This window comes from Nuphar pumila, chromosome 1, assembly GCF_984573655.1.
Source record: "Nuphar pumila chromosome 1, dmNupPumi1.hap1.1, whole genome shotgun sequence".
Lineage (NCBI taxonomy): Eukaryota > Viridiplantae > Streptophyta > Magnoliopsida > Nymphaeales > Nymphaeaceae > Nuphar > Nuphar pumila.
The window spans coordinates 20,520,158-20,535,710 of NC_143249.1; the positions used below are offsets into that span (position 1 = coordinate 20,520,158).

The following is a 15,553-nucleotide window of genomic DNA, read 5'->3' on the forward strand; positions in this document are numbered from 1 at the left end:
AACTACCTACGAGGGATCGGCGTTTCACTCATTTGAGATTTATGAAAAAATCCAGCTTAAAACTCGCAATTTCTTGCGAGATTTTCAAAATATCACGAGATTTATGAAAAAATAAATACTATGATTTAAACGCGATATTTACGTTTTAAATGGCTATTTATCATGAAAAACCATGTATTTTTATTTTAATTAAATTTTATTAATATTTTTTTATAAAAAATAATTTTTGTAATTTTGATTATTTTTTTATTTCTGAGATTTTGCTGAAAAAATGCAAAGATTTATGAAAAAATTTCAAATTCTCACGAGTTTTTGAAAAACAAGATTTTTACCATTTTTAACGTTTGTCTGTGCTCACGAGTATATAGCTTGTTGTATAACTGGTAGGGTCTGTCCAACCCCAGCTTCCTCATAAAAGACCAACAAAAAAGAAAAAGAAAAGTAAGTAAAACTCAGCCAACCAAGGACTGAAATAAACCACCATACCCACAGAAGGGTGGTTGGTGACTCTTGTCAGTGTGCTGAGATGAAGGCACCCCACCTATCAAACCCTGCTGGCGCATGGCTGTGTCCATAACTTTCAAAGTTAAGCCACGTAAAGCAAAGTGGTAGTGGGGCTTCACCAGGGTTTTTTCTCACTTTGGTGAGAGGATTCCTCGTCATAAAAAAAAATGACTGTTTTCGTTGTCATTTTTCTCAAAATTTTCTTTTAGTTCGTTCTTGGTTAGTGGAGTTCCAATTCTGAGCTTAGTTTGGGGGCAGGGTTATCCGAAACGCTACAGGAGGATGGAAAATGCATTTCTTGGAAAATAATTTAGGAACCGAGCGTGTTTCCAAACAGTGTAGGGAACACCAACAAATGTATGAGAGACGCGTTTCCCTACTTAAAGAGAATATATTTACTACCGAAGTTTTGTATGTGCAAAGCTAGTTGAGACTTGGGAAATCATAGTTGCAAGTTGTTTTTACTCGGTCTCTCATTGCAGGTGTGCTTAGCGTGGTTGATTTGTTGCGAATTGGATAATATGTTTTTTAATGAAAAACATGATTTGATAAATTAAAAGATTTTGGCGTGTTTTTATGGCCGTAGAATTTTAAAGGCGATCAAAGCACCTATCACATTATATTAACTATGTAGATTATATCTAAATCGTTGGGTTTGCGGAAAAAGAAAATTTGCATCTGTCACTCGATTGTGCATTCAAACTTTTGTAATAAATATACTCACCATATAGAAAAAAGAGTAAATATATTCCCCATATATATATATTGTAAAAAATTAAAAATGGCTCTTTGTGGAAACTGGAGAGGGGTTAAGGGGTTAACCATGGTTAGCATTTAACCATGGTGGGGGTGTTTGACTGAGCTCTCTTTGGCGTCACGCTGGCTATTTGGTGGGTGGACTTGGGGGCTGCTGCTGCTCCTCTTCTTTGGGTTTTACCTTAAAGATCGTCAGCTCTCTCTCTCTCTCTCTCATATTTTATTGGGTGATATTTTGTTTGCCAATTTTTTTTTTCGGGCTTTGATCTATCTGAGGAAAATCTAAGCTTGGTTGCAATTCTGCCTCTCTATTTTTATGGGTTCATGATTCTGTGCGGGAAAATCTGGTTGGTGAGCGTTTGTTTTTTGTTTTGATGATGGATCTGCGTGTGATTTTCTGGGTCTTTGGAAATTTTTGATTTTGTTGTGTTGGTTTCTCTGTTTGGTGCGGGAGATGGATCTTCTGAAGTCCTTGTGTTCATGGTGAAATTTGGTTTTCCCTGTGCTAATCGGGAATTTCTGATCTTCGTCTTCTGCAGTCTTTATGATTCTTTCTTCTCTTCAAAGGAATGATAGTCGTTTTCCTTGGAGATCTATTATGTGATCTTCTTTTGTTTTATTGATCAGGCTTTTGTTCTCCTGCAATCAAAGTTGAGTTGTTTTAGCGTTTAATTTGCCTTAGGAAATCAACCATGTTTCTTTTTTTTTCGTTATTGTTTGCAGGATTGTGATTTTTTTGTTTGGTTTTTGGAGTTCTGGGTTGATGGTTGTTAACTGAAAGAACTATTTCTGCTGCTGTTGAATCAGATGTGGGAAAACTCTCGTTTGTGTTATTTGGATAATAACTGTCTCATAGACAAATTAGTGATAAATCAAGTCGATTCAAGAATAAGTCCTTCTGAAGTATAAGTTTGGTGAAGTTTCTGTTTCTCTAGCATAGATGCTAATCAAAATTCGATACCGCCTGCAGTCGTGAGAAACATCCAACCACTTTGCATAAAAAAATTGGGAGGTTGAAATCGAACCAGTCCAGATCGACATAAAAGTGAGCTTGATGCCTTGTTGGAAAATTTGGTTCTAGCCTCAAGTCATCATCTGGCTATAGTAAACATATACGTACAATTTGAAGGGTGGTGGTGTTTGTGCTTATTCAAATAACTAGGATCAGTTAGGAATATATTGGAAGAAAAATGGGAGGAATTTGCTCTAGGAGATCCTCTGATGATAGTTCGATTGGAGGGTCCTTCCTGCGTTCCAATGGCCATGCTCTATTGAATGATCCTGACGGCATTAGTTTTCACACCAGCTTACCTGGACAGAACAATGCAGCCTCTCCCATGACGGCGAATAACATGCAGAAACAGTTGCGAGATCCTTTTGCCTTCCCTGACATGCCTGAGTATGGCAATAATCAGTTTGAGGAAGAGGTGAAGGAACCACAGTTGACTAGGTCACAGTCTCAGAAGTCTAAGTTGAGGCCAGCAACAGCAGCCAAAATCGGTGCAACCAAGGTACTTCTTTTCTTGGTATCCTTTCTTCCTTCATTTTTGTTTGCCTTTTGAGGAAGAATAGAGCCAACCTTATAATTCAAAATTTTATGTTTTTGCTAGATTTTGCATTCAGTGCTATAGAGTTTGAGATACTTGTGCTTACATTATTTGATACAGTTTTATCCAATCAATTGTGCAATATAGACATTAAGGGTATGTTTGGTTTTTCTTTTCAAAAGTCAAAAGAAATCACATGCGATTTGGAATCTCATCAAATTTAAAATCATGTGATTTTGAATCTTATGAGATTTCATTTCTCATGTTTGTTTAGTGTGAGCAAGCAAATCTCATTTTCCCTGTTTGAGTCACAAAGAGGCCAGTGGAACTCGTTGGAAGTAGGACTCCGGCGAGCTCCATTCCCCTGCTGCCATTCCTTTGGATGGCTGCATCAAAACCCAAAACAAAAAAGGGCAAACAAGGGCTCGCCAGCGAGTCCCTGTTTGTGTCGCAAAGAGGCCAGTGGAACTCGCCGTAGGTGGGACTCCGGCAAGCTCTACTCCCCTGCTGCCATTCCTTTGGATGGATGCATAAAAAAAGGAAACCTAACAAAAAAAGGCAAACAAGGGCTCGCTCGCTAGCTCGTGAGCCCCTGTTTGGGTCACAGAGAGGCCGGTAGAACATGCCGGAGGTGGGATCCAGCAAGCTCCAACAACCATGCATGAACTTCCGCTCTGCGAAGATGCTGCCTGTTGCCACGACCTGACTGCCGGGGTATCCTTCACAGCATAGATTGTAAAAATATCTTCAACACTAGAGCTATGTGCACGAAGGCACTAGATTCACAATGGATCGATATGTGCACAAAGACAAGATGAACACTCACAAAGGAGCATACATGCACAAAGGCATGAAAAATTAATAAATTACTTTATTGAAGAATGAAAGAACCTGTTACAAAAGGATTACTTTACAAGGAGGAAGACCCCATTATTTATAGACAAAATGGAACCCAAGGAGAGGCTCCATATAGACATTGGAGCCCCTCCAATGGTCACATTTGTGATCGTTGGAGGGTCCAACGCCTATATAGTGGACCCCTTCAACTTCAAAAATAAAGAAAAGAAAAAGAAGAAAAAGGCATATTCAAAAGTGAATATTCGTGAATGAGTGAAATGACCATTTTACCCCTGGTGGGTATTTACAAAAGGAAAAGTATATATATATATATATATATATATATATATATATATATATATATATATATATATGATATACAATTTAACACCCCCACTCAAACTTAGGGCATAATGACCGAAAGTTTGCCAAGGACAAAGTTAAATCTAGGGGAACAACGCGCCTTGGTGAAGAAGTCCGTCAATTGATATTCTGACGTTACATAAGGAAGATCTATAACTCTCTTCATATATTCTTCTCTAATATAGTGACAGTCCATCTCAATATGCTTTGTGCGCTCATGAAATATGTGATTTTTGGCAATATAGATTGAACTCTTGTTATCACAACACAACTTCGTAGACCTTTGAATATGAATCTTCATATTTTCAGTAGTTGGCGAATCCAGATAATCTCCATAGTAGTAGTTGTCATGGCTCGGTATTTGGCTTCAGTAGATGATAGTGACACCTTTTGTTGCTTCTTGCATCTTCAAAAAAACAATGATTCTCCTAAAAACACACAAAAAACAGTGGTGGAGTGACGATTATTTAGATCACCTCCCCAATCAGAGTCTGTATAAGCTATTAAATTTAATTCAGAAGAAGAAGATAGAAATACTCCCTTATTTAAAGATCCCTTTATATATCTGATGATCCGGAGAATTGCACTCATATGAACTGATGTAAGCGCATGTTGGAATTGGCTTGCAATATGAACATCATGTGAAATATCAGGTGTAGTGATACTAAGATACATTAGAGATCCAACAAGTTGCCTATAAGGAGTGAGGTCTTTTATAAGAATCCCATCATTGATTTTCATCTTTGTTTCTACTACTTCAGGAGTTAAACAAATTTTATCATCTGTAATTCCTGACATGTCAATAATCTCAAATACAAGTTTAGTTTGAGATAAAAAATAACCTCTATGAGAATAGGCAACTTCAATGCTTAAAAAATACGTTAGAAATCCTAAGTCGGACATTTTAAATTTATCTCTTAATACCCTTAGTATCGTCACCTGTTATTAACATATCTTCAACATACAACAATAAAATCACTATCCCTGCATTGAATTTCCTGACAAACAAGGTTGGGTCAGTGAAACATGAAGAAAATCCATTTTTCAACATTATATTATTAAATTATCATACCAAGCCTTGGAAGCTTGTTTCAAACCATAAAGAGCTTTTCGTAGGCGAAGTACTTTCCCTTTAAGAATCTTCGTACCTGGAGGAGCATCCATATAGACTTATTCGTTAAGATTATTGAGAATGAAGTGTACGGGTCTGGTTCTAGACCCAAATTACCTAAATCGTTTTTCTTGTATTATATTTACAGGTTGATGTTATCGGATTTGGGCCAACAGACCTGATCCAGTTTGTATCACATATAATACTGAATATAGGGCACGATTCATCATAAGTGAATTGTGCCCGTCATTGCCGCCTCTCCCTCTTGCAAATCCCTTTCTCCTCTATAGTGGATGAAGACTGGTCGAAGGTGCGTGATCGCTCACATGGTATCAGAGCGGGTTGAGAAGTAAGTTCCAGATCGAGATTCTCTTCTTCTTTTCTTTGATTCTAAATCTGATCTCGTCAGATTAGATTTCATCCTTTTGCTGTTCTGAAAAATCGATTTCATCGTATCAGGCTGAAACTTCCCTCTTTCTTTTTCAAGTTTTCAGTCTCTCAATATTGAATCTGTTCACGCCTAACAACCTGGTCACGTGTTTCCTTGCAAAAAAAACTTAGAACTCGGTTATTCTTTTCTTCTCTAGCGCTGGATTGGATCGTTTCCGATCTAGTGCTTTCATTCCAAGCCAGATTAAATTAAATCTGGTCGTGACAAATTGATTTTTCTTTCTTCAGTAGAGTTAAATTGAATTTGATCGTATCAGATTAGATTTGGGTTTCCATTTAAATCTAAATCTCTCTTGTCTTTTATCAAATCTGATTATATCAGTCAAACCTTGTTCTTCAATTTTTTTTATCTAATTATTCTTCCTTGTTCAGAACGTTGAATCAAATCTAAATAAGATTTCAACGCCCCATAGTGAAATCCGACCTGTTCTAGTTCTCTGCTTTAACGTGAAATTTCCTCTCATCTTCACATTTGTTACTCCTAAAACCTAATCAAAGTTTTGATTCAACAAAAATTTCAAATCATTATCTTGTCTTGTTCTATTGATTACTTTTGACTATTTGCAGCAATTTAATTTTTTGCAGCAAAAAAAAAGGAAATACAAATTTACATTGCTGAAAAATCTAACTGCTGGTCAGAGTGTTTCCTTGTTATCTTTTCTTCTTATCTTTCACATGGATTCTCCTTCCCTTCCTTCCAGTTTCCTTGGACAACTCATATCTGAGAAATTAAACAACTCAAACTACTTGACCTGGAAGCGACAAATTTTGCCTTTTATTAAGAGTTTGGATCTCTCTGGATATCTTGATGGAATGATTCATGCACCACCAGAATTTGTCTTGCAGGAAGAACAAGATGATAAAGGGGAGGTTTCCAATAAACTGGTTTGTAATTCAGAGTTTGCAACATGGAGAAGAAAATATCAAGCGGTTGTAGCTTACATTACCTCTACGCTTTCCCAAGAGGTACTAGTGGCCATTCTAGATGAATGTTCAGCCAGAGAGTTGTGGCAGATATTGGCTCAGACTTATTCACAGATTTTAGAAGCTAGGATTTTGCATTTAAAGAGAGATTTTCAGCTCTTGAAGAAAGAGAGTGTATCAGTTACAGAGTACATGAACAAAGTCAAGAGTATTACAGATCAACTAGCCATGGTGGGTTGCGTAATTCCTGACAAAGAAAAGGTTCAACAGGCACTGAATGGTTTGGGATCTGACTACCACATGTTAGTCACCTCTCTTCTATGTCTTCCTTCATTGCCCTGTTTTGAAGATCTACGGGCTAAGCTACTGCAATATGAGGTTACCATTAGAGGTGAGGAGATGGCCCTGAATTCCAACAATCATGAGGTACTTGTCACAGGGATAGCGTCAGGGCGAGGACGTGCGGGTTTTCGAGGCGGACGTGGATGCGAAAGAGGTAACCAAGGAGGTCGTGGGTTACTTCCCACACCCAACATGTCACCTAACTCGTATCCAGGGAACCAATACTCTAAAAATATACCGACATGTTTTCAGTATAATAAAAGGGGGCATATTAAAGCAAATTGCTGGCATAATCCGCAAAACAGAGGCAGATTTAATGGTGTCGGGTCTTCTACTAGAGGACAAGTAGGGGGTGGTCCTAAAGGTGATGAAAAGGAAAATGTGAAGAATCTCCTGATTCTGCTCTTTCAGAGTTGAGCTTCAAACAAACTGAGCAGGGGACTTGGTACATTGACTCCGGGGCTGCTGCACATGTGACAGGTGATGTTGGTAAGATTTTGAAACCCATACCTTATCGTGGTAAATCTAGTATTAAAACTGGAGATGATGCTCTTCATCCTATCTCCCATGTTGGAAATATTTTTCTTCCACTTCTCGATTCCTTATTACCTTTATCTGATGTTTACCATTCTCCTAGCATTGTTAAAAACATTGTTTCTGTTTCTAAACTTGTCGATGATACTAATTCTTTTGTCGAATTTACTTCTTTTTCTGTATGTGTCAAGGATCTTCTCACGAAGAAGACACTCGTTGAAGGAGAACGACATGGAAACATGTTTGTCTTCAAGGAGTCTCTTTCAGTTCGTGATGCATCAATAAATTCACAGCCAGTTCGTTCAGTGTCATTCAAAAATTGTTTTAGTCTATCTTAATGTAATAAGCCAGAAATTTAGCATCGTTGTCTTGGTCATTATAATCATTTATAATCATTCATTTATTGAGAAGCTTGTGTCCAGAGGACTTGTTCCACAATCTAGTTTGAATGTTGAAGTTGATCTTCATCTTTGTTCCAGTTGTTAATTATGTAAGATTCATGTTCTTTCATTTCACTCAATAAATCAAAGAGCTTCTGTGCCTTTTGAAATTGTTTATTCTGATGTCTGGGGACCTGTTCCGCAACCTTCTTTATCGGACAATCGTTATTATGTTACCTTCATTAATAGTTATTCCAGATACACCTGAATTTACTTTATGAAACATAAATATGAAGTTTTCAAGCTTTTCTGCTTGTTTTGTGCTTTAGTTGGTAATCAATTTTCAACTAAAATTCAATATTTTCATTGTGACGGTGGATGAGAGTACTCATCGAAGGAATTTGTTGAATTTCTCCAAGATAATGGAATAGGTCAACGAATATCTTGTCCACACACACCACAACAAAATGGTGTGGCGGAAAGAAAACACCGGCACATTGTAGAAAGTGCGCTGAGTATGTTACATGCCACTCATATTCCTTTAAATTTATGGATGGAAGCCTTTCATTCAGTTGTCTATGTCATAAATCGACTACCAATGAAATTGCTAGCAGACCAATTCACTTATTTTACACTCTTTGGGGTTCATCCTAAATATAATGAGTTGCGTGTGTTTGGTTGCATATGTTATGTTCACATTGATAGTTCTCAACATGATAAGTTTCAAAACAAGGCATGCAAGTGCAAGTTTATTGGATATGCCAATCAATATAGAGGATATCGGTGCTATGACACCACTACCAGTTGCATCAGAGTTTTACAGAATGTCGTATTTGACGAGACTCATACTGATGATTCCGGAAGTGCAGAGGGACAAAGTAAGGATGCTGAAAGTTATCAGCCATGGCTTGTTGCTGAGGTGCTTGATCAAATGGCGACGCATGGCGTACTCTCATGTCACACACTATCTGTATAACAACATAGTACGAATGTATATCCAGAAAAGGAAAAGTCGGCAAGCACACAAGATAGTACTATGCCTGTCGTTTCAGATGTCACAAAGTTTCAAGGGATTACCTATGTGCGGTGAAACAACGACAATGTTCAGCGACCTATTGTGCAATCCAGGAGGCCTGAGAGAATTTGCCATCCCATTGAAAGATGGGTAAGTTATGACAACTTCTCTACAAACTTATAGTTGTTCATCTCCCAGATTGAAAAGCATGATGAACCTATCAGTTTCTCACAAGCATCCATGTCAATCAAATGGGTTGAGGCCATGAATGAGGAAATAAAAGCTTTACATGAGTGTGGGACTTGGGAGATTGTTCACAGACCATCAAATAAGAATGTTGTAGGATCTAAATGGGTCTATAAAATTAAGTATAAACCCGATGGATCCATTGAATGCTATAAGGCGAGACTAGTAGCGAAACGGTTCACTCAAGAATATGGGCAAGATTATGACGAAACTTTCAGTCCTGTGATCAAGATGGAAACTATTCGATTAGTTTTGTCCTTATCAGTTCAGTATGGATAGACTCTAAGCCAACTTGATGTCAAAAATGCTTTTTTGCATGGCAGGCTCAAAGAAGAGGTGTATATGGAGCAACCCTCTGGTTATACAGAACATAGCCCCAACACACATGTTTGCAAGCTACGAAGAGCCATCTATGGGCTAAAACAAGCCTCCCATTCATGGTTTGATAGTTTCTCTGTGGAAGTTCAGAGACATGGATTCGTTCGATCTCATCTTGATCATTCGCTTTTTATTTTTCGCGATCGTCAAGTATGCATCTTGATTCTAATATATGTGGACAATATTATTATTACTGGGAACTCTGATGAACATATAAAAGCTACTAAGATTTTACTGAGTCGCCAGTTCAAAATGAAAGATTTGAGGGTTTTGCGTTATTTCTTGGGGGTTGAGGTGGATCGAGAGGATGAAGCTCTTTCACTAACCCAACACAAATATACTTTAGACCTATTGGATAAGGCAGACATGAAAGATTGTAAACCACTATCCACTCCTAGTGTCCTCAACCATAAACTCAGTTCCCAGGGTGGGGAAGCATACGAAGATTTCAAGCAATATCGGAGCCTTGTGGGTATGCTTCAATATCTCACCTTCACTAGACCAGACATTGTATATGCAGTGAATCAAGTCTCTCAATTCATGCATGACCCAGGAACAGAGCATATGAATGCTGTCAAGAGAATTCTTCAATACTTAAAAGGAACCCTTGGAGATGGTCTAGTTTTTCATCGGTCCAAGTCCAAAGGGGAACAACATCGCCTGGATGTATACACAGATGTAGATTGGGTTGGAGATCCAGATGACAGGCGGTTGATTTCTAGATATTGTGTCTTTCTTGATGGGAACTTGATAGTGTGGAGTAGCAAGAAACAACGTGCAGTTGCACGATCTAGTACTGAAGCTGAGTATCGATCTATGGCGGCTGCTACGACAGAGGCCACATGGCTGAGACATCTTTTGACTGAAGTCGGAGAATCCATTTTACCCATCACTCTCTTGTGTGATAATCAAAGTGTCATACAAATTGCTTTTAATCCTATTCATCATGGTCGCACAAACCATATAGAAATTGATCAACACTTTATTCAACAAAAGATAGAAGATAGATAAATTGATCGTGCTTATGTTCCTACGGCTGATCAAGTGGCCGATTTGTTCACTAAGGGCCTTACCAACATGCGTTTTTGGTTCTTGAAGAACAAGTTGTCCATGGTGCAAAACCATGCACAACTTGAAGGAGCGTATTGAGAATAAAGTGTATGGGTCTAGTTCTAGACCCAAATCGTTTTCCTTGTATTATATTTACAGGTTGATGTTATCGGATCTGAGCCAACAGACCCGATCCAGTTTGTATCACATATAATACTGAATATAGGGCACGATGCCAATCATTGCTGCCTCTCCCTCTTGCAAATCCCTTTCTCCTATGCAGTGGATGAAGACTGGTCGAAGGTGCGTGATCGCTCACAAAGATCACCATTCAAAAAGGCATTTTTGACATCTATGTCACAGGGACTCGGCCAACTGGGTGTCGCACCCGCATCGACACGACGCGACGCGTCGATGTGGGTGCGGCACCCAATGCGGTCAACCTGGCCTTGGGTGTGGTCATTTATGTCCAACTTTTAGACTATATATATATATACAACAACAACAACAACAACAACTACGCCTTCATCCCAAAACAATTGGGGTCAACGATATGAACCAAAAAAGAAATTCATTTTGGGTCTTCCACATGAATCCTTTTCCTCCAATCATTTATATCCAATGCCATGTCCTCGGTGAGGTTCAAAGCATTCATATCCTTTCCTATCATCTCCATCCTAGTCTTCCTAGGTCTACCCCGACCTCTTTTAACTAATATATTTTCCCATTTCTCCAACCTTCTAACTGGAGCATCATTAGGCCTTCGCCGAATATGTCCAAACCACCGTAAACGATTCTCTCGCATCTTATTTTCAATGGGTGCAACACCTACCTTCTTACGTATCTCCTCGTTCTGAATCTTATCTTTTATTGTATTTCCACACATCCATCTAAGCATCCGCATCTTAGCTACACTCATTTTTTGAATATGATGTCTCTTGGCAGCCCAACATTCCGTACCATATAGTAAAGCGGGTCTAATAGTTGTCCTATAAAACTTTCTCTTCAACCGCAATGGCATTCTACGATCGCAGAACACTCCAGTTGCACTTTTCCATTTCATCCACCCAACCTTTATCCTATGATTTACATCTCCATCAATTTCTCCATACTTTTGAATGATGGATCCCAAATATTTGAAATAATCATTCACCGGTATTTCTTGCTCACCAAGCTTCACTACACTCCCATCACTACTTCGTTGCTTACTAAACCGACATTCCATATATACAGTCTTACTCTTACTCAACTTAAAACTTCTAGCTTCCAATGTCTGTCTCCATAATTCTAACTTAGCATTAACCCCAGCTCTAGACTCATCAATCAAAACAATATCATCAGCAAACAACATACACCACGGTACATTTTCTTGAATTGATCTCGTAAGCTCATCTATCACTATCGCAAATAGGAAAGGGCTTAAAGCAGATCCTTGATGTAACCCAACCGTTATCGGAAAATTGGTTGTCACCCCTCCACAAGTGCGGACATTGGTTACTACTCCTTCATACATATCTTAAATTATACTAATGTACTTGAGAGAAACACCTTTCTTCATCATTGTCCACCAGAGAACTTCCCTAGGTACTCTATCGTATGCCTTCTCTAAATCAATAAAAACCATATGCAAATCTTTGTTCCTCTCTCTATATCTTTCAATAAGTTGTCTAAGAAGATGTATAGCTTCCATAGTTGATCTTCCAGGCATAAAACCAAATTGATTCTCCGATATCATGACAATCTTCCTCAACCTAGACTCAATCACCCTCTCCCAAAGTTTCATAGTATGACTCATGAGTTTTATACCACGATAGTTTGTGCAATCTTGTATATCACCCTTATTCTTATATAAAGGCACCAAAGTACTCTTCCTCCACTCATTAGGCATCTTATTTGTTCCCCAAATCAAGTTAAAAAGATTTGTCAACCATTCTAAACCTTTCTCTCCCAAGCATTTCCAAGCCTCGATAGGTATTGTGCCCTTCTTGATTTCATTTTCTTCAAAGCCTCTGCAATTTCTTTCTTTTGAATCTTGCGCATGAAGTCACGATTTATCTCATGAAAAGGAATGGAGAAGTCTCAAAGATCTTGAGCATGACTATCATTAAATAGCTTATCAAAATAATCTTTCGATCTCTCCTTAATCTCCTAATCTTTGACTAAAACCCTTTGTATTTTATCTTTGATACATCTAACCATACCCAAATCTCTCGATTTCCTATCTCTCATCTTTGCAAGCCTATAAATATCCTTCTCGCCTTCTTTGGTATCCAACTTGTCATAAACCCCCTTATATACCTTAGCCCTCGCGTTTCGAACTACTTTTTTAGCTTCCTTCTTTGCTATCATATACTTCTCCAAATTCTCATTATCACGACTCTTACTTAGATTTCTATAACACTCTCTTTTAACCTTAATAGCTAATTTGACATCCTCGTTCCACCATGATGTATCCTTACCTAGTGGTGCACCGCCTTTAGACTCACCCAATACCTCCTTAGCCACTTTTCTCATGCCACCCGCTATCTTATTCCACATTGATTCTGAATCCTCCTCGAGACACCAATCAACTTCCTTAACTACCTGCTCTACAAACATTCCTTGTTTAGCTCCTTTCAGTGCCCATCACTTAATTCTAGGATCTATCCTATGTCTATCCCTTTTGCGGCATTGTCTAATTCTAAGATCTAAAATTAAGACTCTATGTTGTGTAGGTACACTTTCTCCCGGTATAACCTTACAATCGATGCAACAACCCCTATCTCTCTTTCTAAGTAGGAAAAAATCTATCTGACTCGTATTAACCCCACTTTTAAATGTTACTAGGTGAGACTCCCTCTTCCTAAACCAAGTGTTTGCTAAGATCATATCATAGGACAAACAAAAATCTAAAATCCTTTTTCCACTTTCATTTCTTTCTCCTATACCATAACCTCCATGGATACTCTCAAATCCATCCCTACTAATGCCTACATGTCCATTAAGGTCACCGCCGATGAAAAACTTTTCTCCATAAGATATCCCTTGTACTACTCCATCTAAATCTTCCCAAAATTGATGCTTAATGTAATCATCTAAACCTACTTGAGGTGCATAAACACTAATAATATTAATAATATATGTACCTAATACTAATTTAATAAGTAAAATTCTATCACCCTTCCTACGGACCTCAACTACATTATCTATAAACTGACGACTCATAACAATCCCTACTCCATTCCTATTCCTATTTATTCCTTTATACCAAATCTTATATCCCCAAGGTTCTATCACTTTTGCTTTCTCACCTACCCATTTGGTCTCTTGTAGACATAAAATATCAATCTTTCTCCTACACATAACATCTACTAACTCTACCAACTTACCAGTTAAAGACCCTATGTTCCAAGTGGCTAACCTAATTTTATGGTCTTGGACTAACTTCTTTACCCCCACCCGTCCAACAAAGTGAGGGAACCCTTGCCTATTTGACACCACACCCGGGCGCCGGTGTGACACGTCGCTTCTGGGCGACGACCTAGCAACCCTTGCCCATTTATCACTGCCTCCGGGCCTTGAGAGTACAGCGCGTCGCTCAGTAGGGAACGTCCCAACGAAATTCTCATATTGGTTCATTTTCATAGGGTATGACTAAGTTTTTATGCTGGCTGTCACAGGCCTACCGCAACCCTCCTCCTCTATCCGGGCTTGGGACCGGCACTGTATAACTAAACAGTTATACCCAGGCGGAGTTTTTTTTATATATATATATATATATATATATATATTGCCACACCCCCGCACCCAAGTTTTTTGAAAGTGCCGCACCCGCACCCATGTGACATAGTTTGACATCTATTTGATAAATGTTTCATTTTTTAATTGAGGTAATGGTAATAAGACATCTAACAGTAACCATACATGCAACAGGGGCAAAGGTTTAATCATAGTCTATTTCATATTCTTGACTATACCCTTTGGCAACTAGACAAGATTTATACCTTTCAAGAGACTCATTACTCTTGGTCTTGACCTTGAAAATCTATCTACATCGTATAGTTTTCTTACCACTAGAAAGATTTTGAAATTCTCATGTTTTAGCTTTCCTAAGAGCTCTAAGTTCATTATCCTATGATTCCTTCTCACCCAAATATAGAGGTAGATTCGTATAGTCTTTTCGGTTCTTCGAAGATTTACATCATATGAAGAGGTAGATTCACTAGGCTCACTATATTTTTCAATTGCACTTCTAAAAATTCTTTTATCTCTGTGTATAAGTGATAGGATCACTAAATGCTCTTTATTCAATATGATGATCGGTAAATTGATGAGAAGAGTTGTTATTTTCTTCTACTTCATTATCACTAAGATCATTATATGTGAATTCATCACTAAAAATATCATTATTTCTAAATAATAAGTCAAATAAGAAAGAATAATCTACATTTTCTTCATGAGGTTCACATTTTTCAAAACCACTAACATTTTTCAAAAAAGTTACATTTCTAGAAACATAGAATTTATCATTTTTAATATCATAGCATCTAAACCCTTTTTTGAGTTTTGGATTATCCAAGAAATGCACAAGGGATGACTTTTGGTGAGAGTTTGTCGTTTTTATCCGTAAGAACAAAACATTTGCATTAAAAAACTCTCAATCTATTATAGTCAGGTTCTTTTTTATATAAAATTTCAAAAAGAGAGATTTTATTTAAGTTTTTGAATGAAAGATGATTTATAAGATAAACGGATGCATGAGCCGCCTTGGCCAAAAATCTTTTTGGAATGTATTGAGAAATAAGTAAGGTTTTAGTAGTTTCAATAATGTGCCTATGTTTTCTTTCGACTAAACCATTTTGTTGAAGTGTTTTAGGACAAGACTTTTGATGAACAATTCCATAATTTTCAAGATAATTTTTGAATTCATTAGAATGATACTCACCTTCGGAGTCGGTCCTAAGAATCTTTAAATTTCCATTGAATTGATTCTTAATCATCATATGATATGCCTTAAATGATGCAAAAACCTTATGCTTATGTTTAAGAAAGTAAATCCGACAATATTTAGAGTAATCATCAACAAAAATAACATAATATGCAAACCCTCCTTTTGATCTAACGGTTGTCGGTCCCC

General features: G+C 37.7%; 1 protein-coding gene across 7 annotated transcripts in view; it reads left to right on the forward strand.

The window, feature by feature from the left end:
• Positions 1-1,419: 1,419 nt before the first annotated feature.
• The window catches only part of LOC149848270 (protein PSK SIMULATOR 1-like), a 40,746-nt gene continuing 26,612 nt past the window's right edge, over positions 1,420-15,553 (forward strand). For 3 of the 7 annotated variants that reach the window (XR_016427681.1, XR_016427688.1, XM_089987362.1), the window contains exons 1-2: positions 1,456-1,611; positions 1,984-2,771. Coding sequence is in view for 5 of the 7 variants with exons in the window: in XM_089987362.1 (XP_089843488.1) it covers positions 2,451-2,771 (321 nt within the window). In the remaining 2 variants the exon portion in view is untranslated. Of the gene's footprint in view, positions 1,612-1,799; positions 1,911-1,983; positions 2,772-15,553 lie in introns of all 7 variants that reach the window. The other 4 variants (XM_089987569.1, XM_089987647.1, XM_089987501.1 and 1 more) reach the window with 4 other exon arrangements.